A 21616-nucleotide genomic window follows, 5' to 3' on the forward strand; every position below is an offset into this window, starting at 1 on the left:
ATCATTTGCTGCACTTCTCTATATGTGTTGTTATCTGCAACCAACCTTTTAATCAGAGTTTGTTCTTCATCAGAACAATGTCTGGGACAACCCATTGTCCCCAGTATTTCAGAAGGAAATGCACTATAGCCAACATCTGCAACATCTGCCGCCCACCTACCTTAGATCAGGGCCAAAATTACCACCTGTTATTCCACAGAATGAATGTCTTCACCACTTTACCTCCTCACTGCTGTTATTTTGAGCCCATTTCATTAATGATTCAATTCCTCAGAATGAGCGGGATGCACGTCCTGATTATTGGGCTGTTTTTTTTATTCCTCTTCTGCACTGACAAGTCAATTATCTGCTGCGTAGAAATATAATTTCTACCAAAAACAGTGGCTTATCAGGTTCATGATGTCGGACTGCTGTTTTTGTGAACACCAATGTATATCTATCATGAGAACAAAGTCTCAGAAGTCTGCCCCTCGCAGAATGAATCCCTCGGTGCCTGGATGGTTCACGGAACTGCCTCAGTGTCACACCCGCAGGGACACGAAGCAGTGATGGTTGCAGGTTTTTCAGGAGGACAGAGGATCCGTTGGGACAGAGGTTACATGCCATCTAATGACATGTAGCTTACTTTCACTAGTGATGAATAGACAAAAAGAATCTTATGCTGGCGGAGAGAAGCCGTAACTGGTGCCAGTTGGCGTGGAAGTTGCAGTGAAGCTGCTGAGAGATCGGAGTAGAAAGAGACTTGTTGATAAGGACTAGGAAATGGGTTCAGCATTTTGGCTATGGTCATCAAATCCTCCTTCACGTGATAGAAATGAATGCCTGCCAAGACATCTCCTGCTGTATTTTCTACCATTTGTTTGTGTGCTCCATCTACAATCCAGTCTTGTGCAGATCTGGTAAGACAGGTATGGCGAGAGGTCAGTCTGGGTGAGAGATCGCCCTGAAGGTAACGTTGTTCCTCCTTCATCGGTCTTCTAGATCGGTGAGTTTAGCTTTCATGTGATTCTGGATTGTAATGCGCATCAAGTGGAAAATTCTCTCATTTTGGATCCAATTCCCTCTGTCCACGTCTTCTGTATAGAGGCATTGAGTGGTCTCATGGCTTGTGACAGGTCTGCATGTAAGAAGTTGAGGAAGGCCTGAAGCTTAGAGACTCCTGAGGATGGTGGTTCATGTAGATCATTATGCCCTTCAGAAACCTGGGAAGTACCTGAATCGGATGGAGTTTGGCGTGATGTTTGTTTTGCCTGGCTTTGAACAGAAGGAGAAGATGGCCGTGCGTGCAAGAGCAGTGGAGCAGCCGCCATGTTCTGTGTCTTCCGTAGTTCGCCATGACTGTTGTGAGTTCCCGTAGCTTTCTCCCCTGAGTCAGAAGAACGTCTTCTGGGAGGCTTCATGTTTGGTGAGGTCTCCCTCAGAGGATGTTTCCAGGAACGGGCCTCCACCTCTGACCACGTGTCTTCTCCATCTTGGTTCCGCTCCAGCAGTTGTGTCACTCCGTTCTCCCCACCCATACGGTGTGCGCTTCCTGGCTGTGAAAGGGCTAGCCTGCGCATGTCCTAATTCTTCCCAAGTCTATTGCTGTCAGGGTAATTAAAGGGGTGACTGTTTTTTACTATTTTATATATTTATGACCTATCTTTCAAACTGCTGATCTGATATTGGTGACCTTTCCTGAGCATAGGTCATCACCCTGTGGTGAGAGGGTGCCTGAGCTTTAGGTATTCTGCTAGATAGTTCTAGGGACGGTGTCCTATTCTGTTTGTCTGCCCGTGTACTGACCTCTGCCTGTTTATTGTTTTGACCCTCCACGCCTGGACTGACCTCGGATCAGTTTCACAGATACATACTAACTCTGCCAGCCCTGACCGAAGTCAGTACCTGACTACGAGTATTACTTGTTCCCTTAGTGTCTCTGAACCAACTACACCGGGACTACTCAAAGAGGTAGCCGTCTGGTGCATTCCCTGCAGCTAAGGCCAGATGCCTGTGAAAACCAGGGTAACTCCCTTAGAACTAGCCCAGGGGGGTTGGTTGGCTTGGTGGGTCCTCATCCACTGCCCATTACACTATGTATACAGTGACGCTGCTGGTTCAGAGTATTACATGTGAGTACTGTACTCTGGTGTATAGCCGTGGACTCCTCTTTCTCTGGCTGTCACTTTTGAGAGAATATCCATCAATCATAGACCTAATAATACTGTCCACCTTTAAGTCTGGGCTGATTATTCGCTCATTTAGCAGATCTGCTCTGGATGTGAATTTTTGGCACAGAGACATTTGTGGGAGACTTTTTTGCAGACTCAGACATGAGCCCTGCTGATCAGGATGGTAATTATCCCAAATAACCGACATCTGCTGCTGGCGCATTGTGCTGCTCCCTGTCTGCGCTCACGTCTTCTGCACACAATGAGCGGGGTGCAGCTGATCTCCAGTTTTATTTGTAATAATTATTTTATTTTTCTCTTTTTGTCTCTAAATTCAGAATATTTTTCCTTTTTATTCTCTAACTTTTGAGTTTTTCAAGATTTGTCAGTAATTTTCAAATTTCTGTACCAAGAAATTTGTGGAGGCGATACACAGGGCAATGATGAGTGTTATCCTGAAAAGTTGTTAAGTTAGTAGTATCAATTAGAGGCTCAATCGTCAGTTTTCTCCTCGTCCTGCACTCTGCAGTCTTCTCCTCGTCTGGTGTTTGCCAGTCTTCTCCTTTACGGTCAGCAGTCTTCTCTACGCTCGGCAGTCTTCTCCTCGTCTGGTGTTTGCCAGTCTTCTCCTTTACGGTCAGCCGTCTTCCCTATGCTCAGCAGTCTTTCCCTCGTCTGGAGTTTGCCAATCTTCTCCTTTAATGCTCTGCATTCTTTCCTGCGCTCGGCTCAGTCTTCTCGATTGGCAGTCTTCTTCCAGCTTCTTGCATGACACTTAGCAGGCTTCTCCTCGTCCAGTGCTTGTCAGCCTTCCTCTTGCTCGGTAGTACTCTCCTCGCCTAGTGCTCTGCAGTCTTCTCTTTTCTCATCAGTCTTCTCCTTGCTCGATAGTCTTCTCCTTAGATAGTGCTTGCGAGTCTTCTCCTTGTTTGCCCTGAACTCTGTGGTCTTCCCTACGCTCAGCAGTCTTCTCTTCGCTTGGCAGTCATCTCCCTGCTTGGTGATCTTTTCACATGGCACTCAGCAGGCCTCTCCTTGTCTGGTGCTTGTCAGCCTTCCCCTTGCTTGGTAGTCTTCTCCTTGCCTGGTACTTTCCAGTGTTCTCCGTGCTCGGCATTCTTCTCCTCGCTCGGCGGATTTTTCTCTGGTCAGCAGTCATCTTCCGGCCTGGTGGTCTTCTCTCATGGCACTTAGCAGGCTTCTACTCGTCCGATGCTTGTCAGTCTTCCCCTTGCTCGTCAGTCTTCTCCTCACTTAAAGGGAGTCTGTCACCACAATTTGACATTATAGACCGCTTACACAGCGCTGTAACATAACTATACATGAGTCAAATGGTACCTTTTTGTTGTGTTGTTCTGAAGTTCAACAGAGGTAAAAACGCTGTTTTGTACTGACCGAGATCCCACCGGCGCATGCCCGGCCGGTGGTGAACTGCGCACTCGTGGGATCTCGGCCAGTACACTGCATGACGCAAGGGGCTTACGGGGCGGACCAAGAAACAGGCTGGGAAGGAGTTATGTGAGAAGACAGACCGCCCCTGGGCACTTGCAGCCCGAACACCGACCCTGGGCACTTGCAGCCCGAACACCGCCCCTGGTGGTCTTCTCTCATGGCACTCGGCAGGCTTCTTCTCATCCGGTGCTTGTCAGTCTTCTCGTCGCTCAATATTCTTCTTCTTGCTTGATAGTCTTCTCCTTGCCTAGTGTTTGCCAGTTTTCTCGCTCGGCAGTCTACTTGCTTGACGCTAGTTAGACTTCTTCTCACTTAGCAGTTTGGGGGTTTGCAGATTTGGACAACTTTCACCGATAGAGTGAACGACGAGTCCGAAATTTCCAGTGCATGGGCTCCCCTTTGACGGGTGCTCTGACCCTCCCTCTTGCTTTGCATTGCAGCTCTGCTCGTTCAGGTTGACTATTGTCTATGGAGAGAGCGGATTTCCAACAGCAATGAATGAAGATTACTGACTAAAAGTAGCTGAACCGCCAGTGAAGATGGATTATCTAGAACGTGTATCATATAGATTAAGTGGAGGAGCCTTAATAGCCGCCATAGTGTGTAGGATATCACTTATTGTGCTGTAATGTGCCCTCTGTGATGCCCCTCGGACTCGTCAGTTGCGGACTCGTCAGTCGTATCGACTGTGTTAGTTTATGGCCTTTTTCCTCGTATTTCTCGGAGTGGCGTGTCCATTGTTGTTTTCGTGCTCATCTGTTTTGTATTTTGTGGTCAGAGTCTTATCTGACGAGCCGGAAAGAGGAGGCAGAACGTGTCCCTGGAGGTTCCCTCCATTAACACTGACGATAACAGTGCCCTCACTTATGAGGCGGTGCCCGCTCTGAGGGGAAAGTGGGTTTGATTGTGATGTATCCTGAGGGTGGGGCGACCCCTGCAGGTCTGTGTAATGATGTGCAGATAGTCCTCCGGTCTGACCGCCATGGTATTGAGCTGTTTACGGGCTGCGTCCGTCTCCTCAGCGGGATGGATGGCTTTTACTTTCTTATTGATTTCCATAATGTCAGATCAGCATTGTCAGAGGTGTGGAGACCTCCCGGAGCGTGCGGCCGTCCCTGGGTACAGTGCGCCAGGGAGCAGCGAGACAATGGGCAGCTCGTTATATGACAAGCGGGAGGTTTATATCATGGGGGGGGGGGGGGGGGGGGCACAGAGCGCTGTATTGTACCTGAAAAACCTTGCACCGCCATGAACTGTGTTGAGATCCACATACCTGTGTCTGCCTCCGGGGGAAGGCACAACACCAGCGGCGCGCTGCCTGCGGGGAAATGTATTTATTATACAAGCCTCTAATCCCGAGCGATCGCCCTTGTGGCCCCGAGCAGATATACATCCCCTCTGAAGGGTACATGTATATAGTATACGTCTCGGCTCCTCTATACGTCTCCTCTGGAGGGCACGTGTATATAGTATATGTCCCGGCTCCTCTATACACCTCCTCTGGAGGGCATGTGTATAATATACGTCCATTTCTCCCATTTTAAGGGACCCGTTACAGTTTGGAGGCTGGGTTCGGAGCCCAGTTCAGGTCGTACGCAGCAGATTGAGGATCAGCTCCTGCTGAGTGATTGGGGTCATTTCGGACGCTCATCTTGCAGATGTTACACGTGTGGACGACATGTGGTCGGTCATGAGGATCCCGCTGATTAGTGGCACGCCGCCACGCTCTTCATTTCCCTTTAATTCGCAGAGTTTTGCCTTTTCTGCCCACTTCACATGGCGAACGTCCCCATGCCATCTGTCCCTGTCGTCCGTACAGCCTGGAGATTATCTGGATTGTCGCTGCCAGAACTGGAATTTAGACCACAGCGCCCTGACCTGGGCAGAGGCTGAGCACAGGCGGGGGTCCGGGGCTTCGTTAAAATAATCTGCCGGGTACTGGGACACAAGACCGCTCTACTGCATCACTGCCCCCTGTACTGACTGCAGCGGATGGTAGCCATAGATGAAATGTTTGTGGGGTTTTCATGTTTTGCTTCTATTTTACACCATTTTCTGTGACCTGCAGTGTAAAGCATGGGGGTCCTCATTCTGGTTTCATGGTATACCATACATTTCCTCTTTGTAATCTGTAAATATGACTGTCCACATAAGTACTGTACAGCGAACTGAAGGATGACATTTCCTTTTTCTGGAGCTTACTTGTCAGCTTTACTGTGTAGACCAGGAGCGGTAAACAGTCATCTCATTATCATTAGAGGGCGGGGTCTGTAGAGTCATCTCATCATTAGAGGGCGGGTTCAGCAGAGTCATCTCATTAGATGGCGGGGTCAGGAGAGTCATCCCATTATCAATTGAAGGCCAGTCAGCAGTCATCTCATTATTATTAGAGGCTGGTGTCAGAAGAGTTATCTCATCATTAGATTGCGAAGTCAACAGAGTCATCTCATTATCATTAGAGGGCGGGGTCAGCAGAGTCATCTCATTATTAGAGGGCAGAGGTCAGCAGAGTCATCTCATTATCATTAGAGGGCGGGGTCAGCAGAGTCATCTCATTATTAGAGGGCAGAGGTCAGCAGAGTCATCTCATTATCATTAGAGGGCGGGGTCAGCAGAGTCATCTCATTATTAGAGGGCGGGGTCAGCAGAGTCATCTCATTATCATTAGAGGGCGGGGTCAGCAGAGTCATCTCATTATCATTAGAGTGCGGGGTCAGCAGAGTCATCTCATTATTAGAGGGCAGAGGTCAGCAGAGTCATCTCATTATCATTAGAGGGCGGGGTAAGCAGAGTCATCTCATTATTAGAGGGCAGAGGTCAGCAGAGTCATCTCATTATTAGAGGGCGGGGTCAGCAGAGTCATCTCATTATCATTAGAGGGCGGGGTCAGCAGAGTCATCTCATTATTGGAGGGCAGAGGTCAGCAGAGTCATCTCATTAGAGGGCGGGGTCAGCAGAGTCATCTCATCATTAGAAGACTGGGTCAGCAGAGTCATCTCATTATTAGAGGGCAGAGGTCAGCAGAGTCATCTCATTATCATTAGAGGGCGGGGTCAGCAGAGTCATCTCATCATTAGAAGACTGGGTCAGCAGAGTCATCTCATCATTAGAAGATGGGTCAGCAGAGTCATCTCATCATTAGCGGGTTGGGTCAGCAGAGTCATCTCCTTATTAGATGGTGGGATAAGCAGAGTCATCTCATTAGAGGGCGGGGTCAGCAGAGTCATCTCATCATTAGAAGACGGGGTCAGCAGAGTCATCTCATTATTAGAGGGCAGAGGTCAGCAGAGTCATCTCATTATCATTAGAGGGCGGGGTCAGCAGAGTCATCTCATCATTAGAAGATGGGTCAGCAGAGTCATCTCATCATTAGCGGGTTGGGTCAGCAGAGTCATCTCCTTATTAGATGGTGGGATAAGCAGAGTCATCTCATTATTATTAGAGGATGGTGTCAGAAGAGTCATCTCATTATCATTAGAGGGCGGGGTCAGCAGAGTCATCTCATTATAATTAGAGGGCGGGGTCAGCAAAATCGCATCCATTTGACACTCCAGTTAACCTCAATTATCTGACTCCTCCCCCTCATTTACATTTAGTATCCACTGCCCTTCTTTATATATCATACAATGCTGCAGCTGTCACCTGGAGGGGGGGGGGGGGTCTCTTTACATTGGGAGTCTCCTGACACAGATGATTGAGCAGAGTCCTTGCAGCGCGCTGCCGACACGTGGGCCCCAGCGCTCCAATCCTGCACAGTGCCGCTAAGAGCGCTGCTGTGTCACGTTTATTAATTACGGAGTATTTGGCAGAAAACACTACGAGGAGATGATGATTCACAGGCAGAAGGAAGAAGCCTCGTTACTCTCCGCGCTGCACCATCTGTCTCCTCCTGATAAAGTGGGAGGCCGCGATGGAGACGCTTCCTTATAGACACCTGCCGGCTCCGAGGAAGCGGGAAGAGTCCTCCACCATACAGCACATTATCAGCATGTACATACACGTGAGCGCAGCTCTGGAGTATAATACAGGATAAGTAATGTATGTACACAGTGACTGCACCAGCAGAATAGTGAGTGCAGCTCTGGAGTATAATACAGGATGTAACTCAGGATCAGTACAGGATAAGTAATGTATGTACACAGTGACTGCACCAGCAGAATAGTGAGTGCAGCTCTGGAGTATAATACAGGATGTAACTCAGGATCAGTACAGGATAAGTAATGTATGTACACAGTGACTGCACCAGCAGAATAGTGAGTGCAGCTCTGGAGTATAATACAGGATGTAACTCAGGATCAGTACAGGATAAGTATTGTATGTACACAGTGACTGCACCAGCAGAATAGTGAGTGCAGCTCTGGAGTATAATACAGGATGTAACTCAGGATCAGTACAGGATAAGTAATGTGTGTACACAGTGACTGCACCAGCAGAATAGTGAGTGCAGCTCTGGAGTATAATACAGGATGTAACTCAGGATCAGTACGGGGTAAGTAATGTATGTACACAGTGACTGCACCAGCAGAATAGTGAGTGCAGCTCTGGAGTATAATACAGGATGTAACTCAGGATCAGTACAGGATAAGTAATGTATGTACACAGTGACTGCACCAGCAGAATAGTGAGTGCAGCTCTGGAGTATAATACAGGATGTAACTCAGGATCAGTACAGGATAAGTAATGTATGTACACAGTGACTGCACCAGCAGAATAGTGAGTGCAGCTCTGGAGTATAATACAGGATGTAACTCAGGATCAGTACAGGATAAGTAATGTATGTACACAGTGACTGCACCAGCAGAATAGTGAGTGCAGCTCTGGAGTATAATACAGGATGTAACTCAGGATCAGTACAGGATAAGTATTGTATGTACACAGTGACTGCACCAGCAGAATAGTGAGTGCAGCTCTGGAGTATAATACAGGATGTAACTCAGGATCAGTACAGGATAAGTAATGTATGTACACAGTGACTGCACCAGCAGAATAGTGAGTACAGCTCTGGAGTATAATACAGGAAGTAACTCAGGATCCGTACAGGATAAGTAATGTATGTACACAGTGACTGCACCAGCAGAATAGTGAGTGCAGCTCTGGAGTATAATACAGCATGTAACTCCGGATCAGTACAGGATAAGTAATGTGTGTACACAGTGACTGCACCAGCAGAATAGTGAGTGCAGCTCTGGAGTATAATACAGGATGTAACTCAGGATCAGTACGGGGTAAGTAATGTATGTACACAGTGACTGCACCAGCAGAATAGTGAGTGCAGCTCTGGAGTATAATACAGGATGTAACTCAGGATCAGTACAGGATAAGTAATGTATGTACACAGTGACTGCACCAGCAGAATAGTGAGTGCAGCTCTGGAGTATAATACAGGATGTAACTCAGGATCAGTACAGGATAAGTAATGTATGTACACAGTTACTGCACCAGCAGAATAGTGAGTGCAGCTCTGGAGTATAATACAGGATGTAACTCAGGATCAGTACAGGATAAGTAATGTATGTACACAGTGACTGCACCAGCAGAATAGTGAGTGCAGCTCTGGAGTATAATACAGGATGTAACTCAGGATCAGTACAGGATAAGTAATGTATGTACACAGTGACTGCACCAGCAGAATAGTGAGTGCAGCTCTGGGGTAAAATACAGGATGTAACTCAGGATCAGTACAGGATAAGTAATGTAATGTATGTACACAGTGACTGCACCAGCAGAATAGTGAGTGCAGCTCTGGGGTATAATACAGGATGTAACTCAGGATTAGTACAGGATAAGTAATGTATGTACACAGTGACTGCACCAGCAGAATAGTGAGTGCAGCTCCGGAGTATAATACAGGATGTAACTCAGGATCAGTGCAGGATAAGTAATGTATGTACACAGTGACTGCGCCAGCAGAATAGTGAGTGCAGCTCTGGACTATAATGTAGGATATAATTAAGGATCAGTATTGGATAAGTAAGTTGTGAGTGATCACACTCATCATCCTGATTAATACTCTCATCATCCTGACCCCTGTTCTGTTTTTTCTTGTTGCAGTTTGCTGCTTCGTGGTCCACAAGCGCTGTCATGAGTTTGTCACGTTCTCCTGTCCCGGAGCGGATAAAGGGCCGGACACAGATGTAAGTACCAGCGCTGTAGATGTACTTACCTGACGCTTGTCATGTGACTTGCTGTACGCTGATCATTTTCGTGCGCCTCTGATGAACGTTGGGTCCGGTCTTCGTTCCCTTCTAGATTCCGGAGGTCGGTGTCTGCACTACAGGCTCCTCATCTGTCAGGGTTCTCTAGTTTCTGTACAATTGTAACGAACCTTCAGCAGTGTGAGGAGGTTTAGTTTAGAAGAGATTCCCAGCCCATTAATTTAAACAAGAATGCTGCCTTTGCTGACCGCAAGCAGAGATGTGGAAAGCAGTGAGGGATTGAAGCATTCTGGAGGCTGCAGGCAGATGCTGCTCGGTGTAGCAGTGCCGCTGGGGACGCTCTGTCAGTGAGATGTATTTTGCTGATTTTGCATTCCTGCACAGCGGAGACGAGTGATGTGCCGGTTGTGCTTTACCTTCCATGAATAATGCAGGCTGTATATTTATCCGCTGTGACGTGTGAATGTGTCTCTGGGGGGCGCCGCGCTCTCGGCCTCTGCCGTGATTACAGCCATATGTTATTTGGCTCGGGCCGTATTGATGGCACTGGAGGATCCTTTAGTGGGAAGCTAATGAGGCCACTGGTGATACTGGTCAGAACCGCAATAACTGGCCCATTATAGCTGGCCTCGTATTTAAAGGGACACTCCAGACATAGCCGAATTACCATCCCCCATCTTTTCTAGCTTCTGGATCTCGTCTCCATGACAACTATTTTCCCCCTGGTAGTCATGCTCCACCCACTTGTGTCATTTCCTGTTCCCTTTAGCCCTTAGCATGCGGCCACCTTTGCGAGGATTTTAGCGGTTGTCACCTGGCTTTCTGCAGACCCGGAGGGGCATCCACATCTCACTATGATGCCCCCGATGTGGAGGGGCTTGGGTGAGGGTCCCCTTTAAGTAGCTGTGATGTGTGCGGCCCTGGAGCGACGCCGTCCCCTCCTCTTCTAATTACGGCTCATCCTGAAGTTGTGTGTAATGATTAGAGCTCGTAAAGAGCGTAATAACCTGGAGTTTATAGCTCGGGGAGCTCCCGCGCCTCGGAGGATAATCCGATAAATGGCGGGAGGAGGAAGGAGGCGAGACGGCCGACATCTGCTTGTAGAAACAACCACACCAGGCTTCAGCAGCAGGAAAAATCCAACAGATCTCTGCTTGCTGTCAGTGACTGGGAACATTCAGTACATACATACAGTGAGCTGAGGGTATGGTACCTGTACACCCAGTGTGGGCAATTCTCCATAGACTCCAGGCTGATGCGCTGATACATTGTAACAAACTCCCAGCTAACAGACCTGTGAGACACAACAGTCTTCTGTGGACTCCAGGCTGATACGGTTTACTGCACTGATACATTGTAACAAACCCCCAGCTAACAGACCTGTGAGACACAACACTCCTCTGTGGACTCCAGGCTGATACGGTTTACTGCACTGATACATTGTAACAAACTCCCAGCTAACAGACCTGTGAGACACAACAGTCTTCTGTGGACTCCAGGCTGATACGGTTTACTGCACTGATACATTGTAACAAACCCCCAGCTAACAGACCTGTGAGACACAACACTCCTCTGTGGACTCCAGGCTGATACGGTTTACTGCACTGAAACATTGTAACAAACCCCCAGCTAACAGACCTGTGAGACACAACAGTCCTCTGTGGACTCCAGGCTGATACGGTTTACTGCACTGATACATTGTAACAAACCCTCAGCTAACAGACCTGTGAGACACAACAGTCTTCTGTGGACTCCAGGCTGATACGGTTTACTGCACTGATACATTGTAACAAACTCCCAGCTAACAGACCTGTGAGACACAACAGTCCTCTGTGGACTCCAGGCTGATACGGTTTACTGCACTGATACATTGTAACAAACCCTCAGCTAACAGACCTGTGAGACACAACAGTCTTCTGTGGACTCCAGGCTGATACGGTTTACTGCACTGATACATTGTAACAAACCCCCAGCTTACAGACCTGTGAGACACAACAGTCCTCTGTGGACTCCAGGCTGATACGGTTTACTGCACTGATACATTGTAACAAACCCTCAGCTAACAGACCTGTGAGCCACAACAGTCCTCTGTGGACTCCAGGCTGATACGGTTTACTGCACTGATACATTGTAACAAACTGTTAGAACACTGCAGAGATCTGTGCTATTGATGTAACTAACTCTTGAAAGATTGTGTACACTGATACATTGTAACAGACCTACAGATGTATTAGGTCAGGATAGGTTACCCGCCTCTGGATGTTAATTAGAATAATACCGTTCATTGACAGCAAGCAGAGATCTTGAGAATGTTGAGGAGAAGAAAGGCTTGGCAGTTCCAGTCCTGTGCATGTTGTAGATCTCAGCTGAGGCCTCGAGCGCCACCTCCTCACACTGACCCAAAGGAGCGCGGCGGCCGCCATGTCAGGGGTCGCTATACTGCTGCCCCCACCCATAGGTCGTACCACTGCTGCCCCCCACCCATGGGTCGTACCACTGCTGCCCCCCACCCATGGGTCGTACCACTGCTGCCCCCCACCCATGGGTCGTACCACTGCTGCCCCCCACCCATGGGTCGTACCACTGCTGCCCCCCACCCATGGGTCGTACCACTGCTGCCCCCCACCCATGGGTCGTACCACTGCTGCCCCCCACCCATGGGTCGTACCACTGCTGCCCCCCACCCATGGGTCGTACCACTGCTGCCCCCCACCCATGGGTCGTACCACTGCTGCCCCCCACCCATGGGTCGTACCACTGCTGCCCCCCACCCATGGGTCGTACCACTGCTGCCCCCCACCCATGGGTCGTACCACTGCTGCCCCCCACCCATGGGTCGTACCACTGCTGCCCCCCACCCATGGGTCGTACCACTGCTGCCCCCCACCCATGGGTCGTACCACTGCTGCCCCCCACCCATGGGTCGTACCACTGCTGCCCCCCACCCATGGGTCATACCACTGCTGCCCCCCACCCATGGGTCATACCACTGCTGCCCCCCACCCATGGGTCATACCACTGCTGCCCCCACCAATGGGTCATAACACTCTAGAGAATACAGCTGTAGAGAAGTGGTACTGTGCGGTGTATACAGCTGTAGAGAGGTGGTACTGTGCGGTGTATACAGCTGTAGAGAGGTGGTACTGTGTGGTGTATACAGCTGTAGAGAGGTGGTACTGTGCGGTGTATACAGCTGTAGAGAGGTGGTACTGTGTGGTGTATACAGCTGTAGAGAGGTGGTACTGTGTGGTGTATACAGCTGTAGAGAGGTGGTACTGTGTGGTGTATACAGCTGTAGAGAAGTGGTACTGTGCGCCGTGTATACAGCTCCAGAAAATTGGTACTGTGTGGTGTATACAGCTGTAGAGAGGTGGTACTGTGTGGTGTATACAGCTGTAGAGAAGTGGTACTGTGCGCCGTGTATACAGCTCCAGAAAATTGGTACTGTGCGGTGTATACAGATGTAGAGAAGTGGTACTGTGCGGTGTATACAGATGTAGAGAGGTGGTACTGTGCGGTGTATACAGATGTAGAGAAGTGGTCCTGTGCAGTGTATACAGCTGTAGAGAAGTGGTACTGTGCGGTGTATACAGCTGTAGAGAAGTGGTACTGTGCGGTGTATACAGCTGTAGAGAAGTGGTACTGTGCGGTGTATACAGCTGTAGAGAAGTGGTCCTGTGCAGTGTATACAGCTGTAGAGAAGTGGTACTGTGCGGTGTATACAGCTGTAGAGAAGTGGTACTGTGCGGTGTATACAGCTGTAGAGAAGTGGTACTGTGTGGTGTATACAGCTGTAGAAAGTGGTACTGTGCGGTGTAGACAGCTCCAGAGAAGTGGTACTGTGCGGTGTATACAGCTCCAGAGAAGTGGTACTGTGCGGTGTATACAGCTCCAGAGAAGTGGTACTGTGCGGTGTATACAGCTGTAGAGAGGTGGTACTGTGTGGTGTATACAGCTGTAGAGAGGTGGTACTGTGTGGTGTATACAGCTGTAGAGAGGTGGTACTGTGTGGTGTATACAGCTGTAGAGAAGTGGTACTGTGCGGTGTATACAGCTGTAGAGAAGTGGTACTGTGCGGTGTATACAGCTGTAGAGAAGTGGTACTGTGCGGTGTATACAGCTGTAGAGAAGTGGTACTGTGCGGTGTATACAGATGTAGAGAAGTGGTCCTGTGCGGTGTATACAGATGTAGAGAAGTGGTCCTGTGCGGTGTATACAGCTGTAGAGAAGTGGTACTGTGCGGTGTATACAGCTGTAGAGAAGTGGTACTGCGCGGTGTATACAGATGTAGAGAAGTGGTCCTGTGCGGTGTATACAGCTGTAGAGAAGTGGTACTGTGCGGTGTATACAGCTGTAGAGAAGTGGTACTGTGCGGTGTATACAGCTGTAGAGAAGTGGTACTGTGCGGTGTATACAGCTGTAGAGAAGTGGTACTGTGCGGTGTATACAGCTGTAGAGAAGTGGTACTGTGCGGTGTATACAGCTGTAGAGAGTGGTACTGTGCGGTGTATACAGCTGTAGAGAAGTGTACTGTGCGGTGTATACAGCTGTAGAGAAGTGGTACTGTGCGGTGTATACAGCTGTAGAGAAGTGGTACTGTGCGGTGTATACAGCTGTAGAGAAGTGGTACTGTGCGGTGTATACAGCTGTAGAGAAGTGGTACTGTGCGGTGTATACAGCTGTAGAGAAGTGGTACTGTGCGGTGTATACAGCTGTAGAGAAGTGGTACTGTGCGGTGTATACAGCTGTAGAGAAGTGGTACTGTGCGGTGTATACAGCTGTAGAGAAGTGGTACTGTGCGGTGTATACAGCTGTAGAGAAGTGGTACTGTGCGGTGTATACAGCTGTAGAGAAGTGGTACTGTGCGGTGTAGACAGATGTAGAGAAGTGGTACTGTGCGGTGTATACAGCTGTAGAGAAGTGGTACTGTGCGGTGTATACAGCTGTAGAGAAGTGGTACTGTGCGGTGTAGACAGCTCCAGAGAATTGGTACTGTGCGGTGTAGACAGCTCCAGAGAATTGGTACTGTGCGGTGTATACAGCTGTAGAGAAGTGGTACTGTGCGGTGTATACAGATGTAGAGAAGTGGTACTGTGCGGTGTATACAGCTGTAGAGAAGTGGTACTGTGCGGTGTATACACATGTAGAGAAGTGGTACTGTGCAGTATATACAGCTGTAGAGAAGTGGTACTGTGCGGTGTATACAGCTCCAGAGAAGTGGTACTGTGCGGTGTATACAGCTGTAGAGAAGTGGTACTGTGCGGTGTATACAGCTGTAGAGAAGTGGTACTGTGCGGTGTAGACAGCTCCAGAGAATTGGTACTGTGCGGTGTATACAGCTGTAGAGAAGTGGTACTGTGCGGTGTATACAGCTGTAGAGAAGTGGTACTGTGCGGTATATACAGCTGTAGAGAAGTGGTACTGTGCGGTGTATACAGCTGTAGAGAAGTGGTACTGTGCGGTGTATACAGCTGTAGAGAAGTGGTACTGTGCGGTGTATACAGATGTAGAGAAGTGGTACTGTGCGGTGTATACAGCTCCAGAGAAGTGGTACTGTGCGGTGTATACAGATGTAGAGAAGTGGTACTGTGCGGTGTATACAGCTCCAGAGAAGTGGTACTGTGCGGTGTATACAGATGTAGAGAAGTGGTACTGTGCGGTGTATACAGCTGTAGAGAAGTGGTACTGTGCGGTGTATACAGATGTAGAGAAGTGGTACTGTGCGGTGTATACAGCTCCAGAGAAGTGGTACTGTGCGGTGTATACAGATGTAGAGAAGTGGTACTGTGCGGTGTATACAGCTGTAGAGAAGTGGTACTGTGCGGTGTATACAGCTGTAGAGAAGTGGTACTGTGCGGTGTATACAGCTGTAGAGAAGTGGTACTGTGCGGTGTATACAGCTGTAGAGAAGTGGTACTGTGCGGTGTATACAGCTGTAGAGAAGTGGTACTGTGCGGTGTATACAGCTGTAGAGAAGTGGTACTGTGCGGTGTATACAGATGCTGCGTCTCCTCTTGGCCGCAGTGTTGGTGGCGGCAGGTGGGCTCCGAATTTGGCGGCCCCTCCCTCGTCCCCCATTAGATCCATTACCGCAGATAAATTCCGTGATTATATTATGGCAGCTGCAAATCCTTTGTAAAGTCCAGAGCAGTCCCCGGGCGGCTGCGATAAGTGGGTCACTGCTGCCCGAAACGGCTCCATCGCCCGGGGCGCCCGGCTGCATTACACAGAGCGAAGGACGAGCGGCGCCCCCCGACTCATCATTCATGATCCTGATATTTATCCGGACGTGTGACTTTCTCCTGTCCCCGGCCGGAGCGCATGAGATGGAACGTGTCCGATCCCCGTACCAGTCATGTCCTGGAGGGATGGGCCCCCCACCTGTTATCACAGGGATGTGCTGACCGTACTGTGCCTTTAAATCCCCCCCATAGGTGCGATCACGAAGCACCCCCTAGACCACCGCAGATTGTGAATATCACCCCCTCTATACCGTCCCAGGTGTCCACCGGTGAGGGAGGCGGGGGTCTGTATACAATCTATGTATGTGACATCACTGCTCCGGCCCAGGAGACAGTTACTGCTGGCAGAGCTGAGGTTTTGCTCCACTGTCCGGGTTGTCCTGTAGGGCGCTGTACACACTCCTGATTTCCCAGCATCCCCTGCAGTCAGTAATTCAGTTGCTGATGTCGCTGCCCTGCGTTCGTGTGTCTAGAAGCCATTAGTTGCCGGATGGCGGCAGTTTATTCAGAACTCGTGGCTTCCTGCCCGACCACCGCTCGCCACCACGTGACCGCCCCCGAACCCTGGTCATCATTAATCTCAGTCCAGGCCTGCACTCTAATCGACTCTCCTCCCCCGCACTGTGAGATATGTACATATCAGCCGTGCACCCTCTGCTGGCCATCACCAGCGCGCCCTACCGGTGCTCGCCGCTGCGCCCTGCCGGTTGCCGGTGCTCGCCGCCGCGCCCTGCCACTGCTCGCCGCCACGCCCTGCTGGTTGCCGGTGCTCGCCGCCGCGCCCTGCCAGTGCTCGCCGCCATGCCCTGCCGGTTGCCGGTGCTCGCCGCCGCGCCCTGCCAGTGCTCGCCGCCACGCCCTGCCGGTGCTCACCGCCGCGCCCTGCTGGTTGCCGGTGCTCGCCGCCGCGCCCTGCCGGTGCTCGCCGCCACGCCCTGCCGGTGCTTAACACCCTGTCGCCCAAGATCTAGAGGGTTAACTCCATATTAATGAGCGATGTTAAGGGGGGCAAATACTTTTGGCCATTTTGTGTATGTGGCTAGAAATGGAGACGGTTCCTTACCTGCAGCGGCAAGTGTCACCCCGATGTGCAGAGAGCTCCTTTATTACCGGCCAGTCGGAGTCCCCCGTTATTCATATGAATAGTCTCTTCCATCTGTCACATTAACGATGCGCGTTTCCTCTTCCGTACATTTGTGGTCACCCGGCGGCCGCCATCTCTGACGACCACTGACGCTGCCCCCTCCCCCACATGTAATATCTGTGATGATTGACAGATTCCCCACAACAATGAGGAGAAACCTCCGGAGGTCTCGCTCCGAATTACACAGCAAAAATGTCAATTCCGCATAATCTGTTACCGTGGTAACCTTGGAGTTTCCATGGTAAACAGGTCTAAATTGTTCTCCTGCCTCGGAGTTACTCATCCTGTTTCATGGTGCTTCTCAGGACAGCATGGTCAGCGTCACTGACACTGTGTAAAGAGGCGCTGCAGCAGCACAAGAGCGCCTGTCCCCCATCTGACTCCATAATTACCTTCAGATGTGCAGGAGCAGCTGACTGATTTGTATTGATACTTAGTAACCCCCTAACACTAGATACTTACAGCAGCAGCACCACCTGGAGGGTGATCAACAGAACAGCCTGCCCTCTCAGCAGGAACCAGGGATCTCCAGACTACATGGGGTATGCAAATTGTCCATATCATAGGGTTTACCTAGCTTCTCCAGGCTGCAGGGAGTGACTGGCTTCTCCAGGCTGCAGGGAGTGACTGGCTTCTCCAGACTGCATGGAGTAACTTGCTTCTCCAGGCTGCAGGGAGTAACTTGCTTCTCCAGGCTGCAGGGAGTAACTTGCTTCTCCAGGCTGCAGGGAGTAACTTGCTTCTCCAGGCTGCAGGGAGTAACTGGCTTCTCCAGGCTGCAGGGAGTAACTGGCTTCTCCAGGCTGCAGGGAGTAACTTGCTTCTCCAGGCTGCAGGGAGTCACTGGCTTCTCCAGGCTGCAGGGAGTAACTGGCTTCTCCAGGCTGCAGGGAGTTACTGGCTTCTCCAGGCTGCAGGGAGTGACTGGCTTCTCCAGGCTGCAGGGAGTGACTGGCTTCTCCAGGCTGCAGGGAGTGACTGGCTTCTCCAGGCTGCAGGGAGTGACTGGCTTCTCCAGGCTGCAGGGAGTGACTGGCTTCTCCAGGCTGCAGGGAGTGACTGGCTTCTCCAGGCTGCAGGGAGTGACTGGCTTCTCCAGGCTGCAGGGAGTGACTGGCTTCTCCAGGCTGCAGGGAGTGACTGGCTTCTCCAGGCTGCAGGGAGTGACTGGCTTCTCCAGGCTGCAGGGAGTGACTGGCTTCTCCAGGCTGCAGGGAGTGACTGGCTTCTCCAGGCTGCAGGGAGTGACTGGCTTCTCCAGGCTGCAGGGAGTGACTGGCTTCTCCAGGCTGCAGGGAGTGACTGGCTTCTCCAGGCTGCAGGGAGTGACTGGCTTCTCCAGGCTGCAGGGAGTGACTGGCTTCTCCAGGCTGCAGGGAGTGACTGGCTTCTCCAGGCTGCAGGGAGTGACTGGCTTCTCCAGGCTGCAGGGAGTGACTGGCTTCTCCAGGCTGCAGGGAGTGACTGGCTTCTCCAGGCTGCAGGGAGTGACTGGCTTCTCCAGGCTGCAGGGAGTGACTGGCTTCTCCAGGCTGCAGGGAGTGACTGGCTTCTCCAGGCTGCAGGGAGTGACTGGCTTCTCCAGGCTGCAGGGAGTGACTGGCTTCTCCAGGCTGCAGGGAGTGACTGGCTTCTCCAGGCTGCAGGGAGTGACTGGCTTCTCCAGGCTGCAGGGAGTGACTGGCTTCTCCAGGCTGCAGGGAGTGACTGGCTTCTCCAGGCTGCAGGGAGTGACTGGCTTCTCCAGGCTGCAGGGAGTGACTGGCTTCTCCAGGCTGCAGGGAGTGACTGGCTTCTCCAGGCTGCAGGGAGTGACTGGCTTCTCCAGGCTGCAGGGAGTGACTGGCTTCTCCAGGCTGCAGGGACGTGACTGGCTTTCTCCAGGCTGCAGGGAGTGACTGGCTTCTCCAGGCTGCAGGGAGTGACTGGCTTCTCCAGGCTGCAGGGAGTGACTGGCTTCTCCAGGCTGCAGGGAGTGACTGGCTTCTCCAGGCTGCAGGGAGTGACTGGCTTCTCCAGGCTGCAGGGAGTGACTGGCTTCTCCAGGCTGCAGGGAGTGACTGGCTTCTCCAGGCTGCAGGGAGTGACTGGCTTCTCCAGGCTGCAGGGAGTGACTGGCTTCTCCAGGCTGCAGGGAGTGACTGGCTTCTCCAGGCTGCAGGGAGTGACTGGCTTCTCCAGGCTGCAGGGAGTGACTGGCTTCTCCAGGCTGCAGGGAGTGACTGGCTTCTCCAGGCTGCAGGGAGTGACTGGCTTCTCCAGGCTGCAGGGAGTGACTGGCTTCTCCAGGCTGCAGGGAGTGACTGGCTTCTCCAGGCTGCAGGGAGTGACTGGCTTCTCCAGGCTGCAGGGAGTGACTGGCTTCTCCAGGCTGCAGGGAGTGACTGGCTTCTCCAGGCTGCAGGGAGTGACTGGCTTCTCCAGGCTGCAGGGAGTGACTGGCTTCTCCAGGCTGCAGGGAGTGACTGGCTTCTCCAGGCTGCAGGGAGTGACTGGCTTCTCCAGGCTGCAGGGAGTGACTGGCTTCTCCAGGCTGCAGGGAGTGACTGGCTTCTCCAGGCTGCAGGGAGTGACTGGCTTCTCCAGGCTGCAGGGAGTGACTGGCTTCTCCAGGCTGCAGGGAGTGACTGGCTTCTCCAGGCTGCAGGGAGTGACTGGCTTCTCCAGGCTGCAGGGAGTGACTGGCTTCTCCAGGCTGCAGGGAGTGACTGGCTTCTCAGGCTGCAGGGAGTGACTGGCTTCTCCAGGCTGCAGGGAGCGACTGGCTTCTCCAGGCTGCAGGGAGCGACTGGCTTCTCCAGGCTGCAGGGAGCGACTGGCTTCTCCAGGCTGCAGGGAGCGACTGGCTTCTCCAGGCTGCAGGGAGCGACTGGCTTCTCCAGGCTGCAGGGAGCGACTGGCTTCTCCAGGCTGCAGGGAGCGACTGGCTTCTCCAGGCTGCAGGGAGCGACTGGCTTCTCCAGGCTGCAGGGAGCGACTGGCTTCTCCAGGCTGCAGGGAGCGACTGGCTTCTCCAGGCTGCAGGGAGCGACTGGCTTCTCCAGGCTGCAGGGAGCGACTGGCTTCTCCAGGCTGCAGGGAGCGACTGGCTTCTCCAGGCTGCAGGGAGCGACTGGCTTCTCCAGGCTGCAGGGAGCGACTGGCTTCTCCAGGCTGCAGGGAGCGACTGGCTTCTCCAGGCTGCAGGGAGCGACTGGCTTCTCCAGGCTGCAGGAGTGACTGGCTTCTCCAGGCTGCAGGGAGTGACTGGCTTCTCCAGGCTGCAGGGAGTGACTGGCTTCTCCAGGCTGCAGGGAGTGACTGGCTTCTCCAGGCTGCAGGGAGTGACTGGCTTCTCCAGGCTGCAGGGAGTGACTGGCTTCTCCAGGCTGCAGGGAGTGACTGGCTTCTCCAGGCTGCAGGGAGCGACTGGCTTCTCCAGGCTGCAGGGAGCGACTGGCTTCTCCAGGCTGCAGGGAGCGACTGGCTTCTCCAGGCTGCAGGGAGCGACTGGCTTCTCCAGGCTGCAGGGAGCGACTGGCTTCTCCAGGCTGCAGGGAGCGACTGGCTTCTCCAGGCTGCAGGGAGCGACTGGCTTCTCCAGGCTGCAGGGAGCGACTGGCTTCTCCAGGCTGCAGGGAGCGACTGGCTTCTCCAGGCTGCAGGGAGCGACTGGCTTCTCCAGGCTGCAGGGAGCGACTGGCTTCTCCAGGCTGCAGGGAGCGACTGGCTTCTCCAGGCTGCAGGGAGCGACTGGCTTCTCCAGGCTGCAGGGAGCGACTGCTTCTCCAGGCTGCAGGGAGCGACTGGCTTCTCCAGGCTGCAGGGAGCGACTGGCTTCTCCAGGCTGCAGGGAGCGACTGGCTTCTCCAGGCTGCAGGGAGCGACTGGCTTCTCCAGGCTGCAGGGAGCGACTGGCTTCTCCAGGCTGCAGGGGAGCGACTGGCTTCTCCAGGCTGCAGGGAGCGACTGGCTTCTCCAGGCTGCAGGGAGCGACTGGCTTCTCCAGGCTGCAGGGAGTAACTTGCTTCTCCGGCTTTCTCCCTGCTGATGAGTTGTTGTAGCAGAGACAGTGTGTTCTGTGGCAGTACGCTGGTTCAGCAGACTGTGGTGCAGCCATTCTTCTTCAGTCTGTTTGATCTGGCGCAGGAGTGATGGAGTTTGTGCGTCAGTCGGGGATTTGGCTCGTTCCGTGGATTGGCGGTCGCGCAGCAGTGTGGACCAGGCCGTTAGCTCACCACATGACATTCACACCCAGCCCCCTCATCAAAGTCATTCCCTAAATAAATGTTTAAAATGCCATCATTAGCTGAAGGATTCGGCTGCAGCTTTCATGTGTCTTCTCCTGTCTAATGAAGACGCTTTTCCTAGAGAACTTTCTGGGCCCGGGTCTCGGGGGACGCTCCACCTTATAGTCCGTTATTAGAGTTATTGTGCAGCTGAGTCCTGGCATTATACATCCCAGTGGAGCCCCCTGGTGGATCTGACGAATAT

General features: G+C 52.0%; 1 protein-coding gene across 2 annotated transcripts in view; it reads left to right on the forward strand.

Moving 5' to 3' along the window:
- Nucleotides 1-795: 795 nt before the first annotated feature.
- The window catches only part of LOC122923186 (protein kinase C alpha type), a 104107-nt gene continuing 83286 nt past the window's right edge, over nucleotides 796-21616 (forward strand). For both annotated transcript variants that reach the window (XM_044273920.1, XM_044273921.1), the window contains exons 1-2: nucleotides 796-908; nucleotides 9654-9736. In XM_044273920.1, the coding sequence (XP_044129855.1) occupies nucleotides 815-908; nucleotides 9654-9736 (177 nt within the window). In that variant the 5' untranslated portion in view covers nucleotides 796-814. The remainder of the gene's footprint in view (nucleotides 909-9653; nucleotides 9737-21616) is intronic.

Source organism: Bufo gargarizans, unplaced genomic scaffold (genome assembly GCF_014858855.1).
Source record: "Bufo gargarizans isolate SCDJY-AF-19 unplaced genomic scaffold, ASM1485885v1 original_scaffold_1329_pilon, whole genome shotgun sequence".
Classification (NCBI taxonomy): Eukaryota; Metazoa; Chordata; class Amphibia; order Anura; family Bufonidae; genus Bufo; species Bufo gargarizans.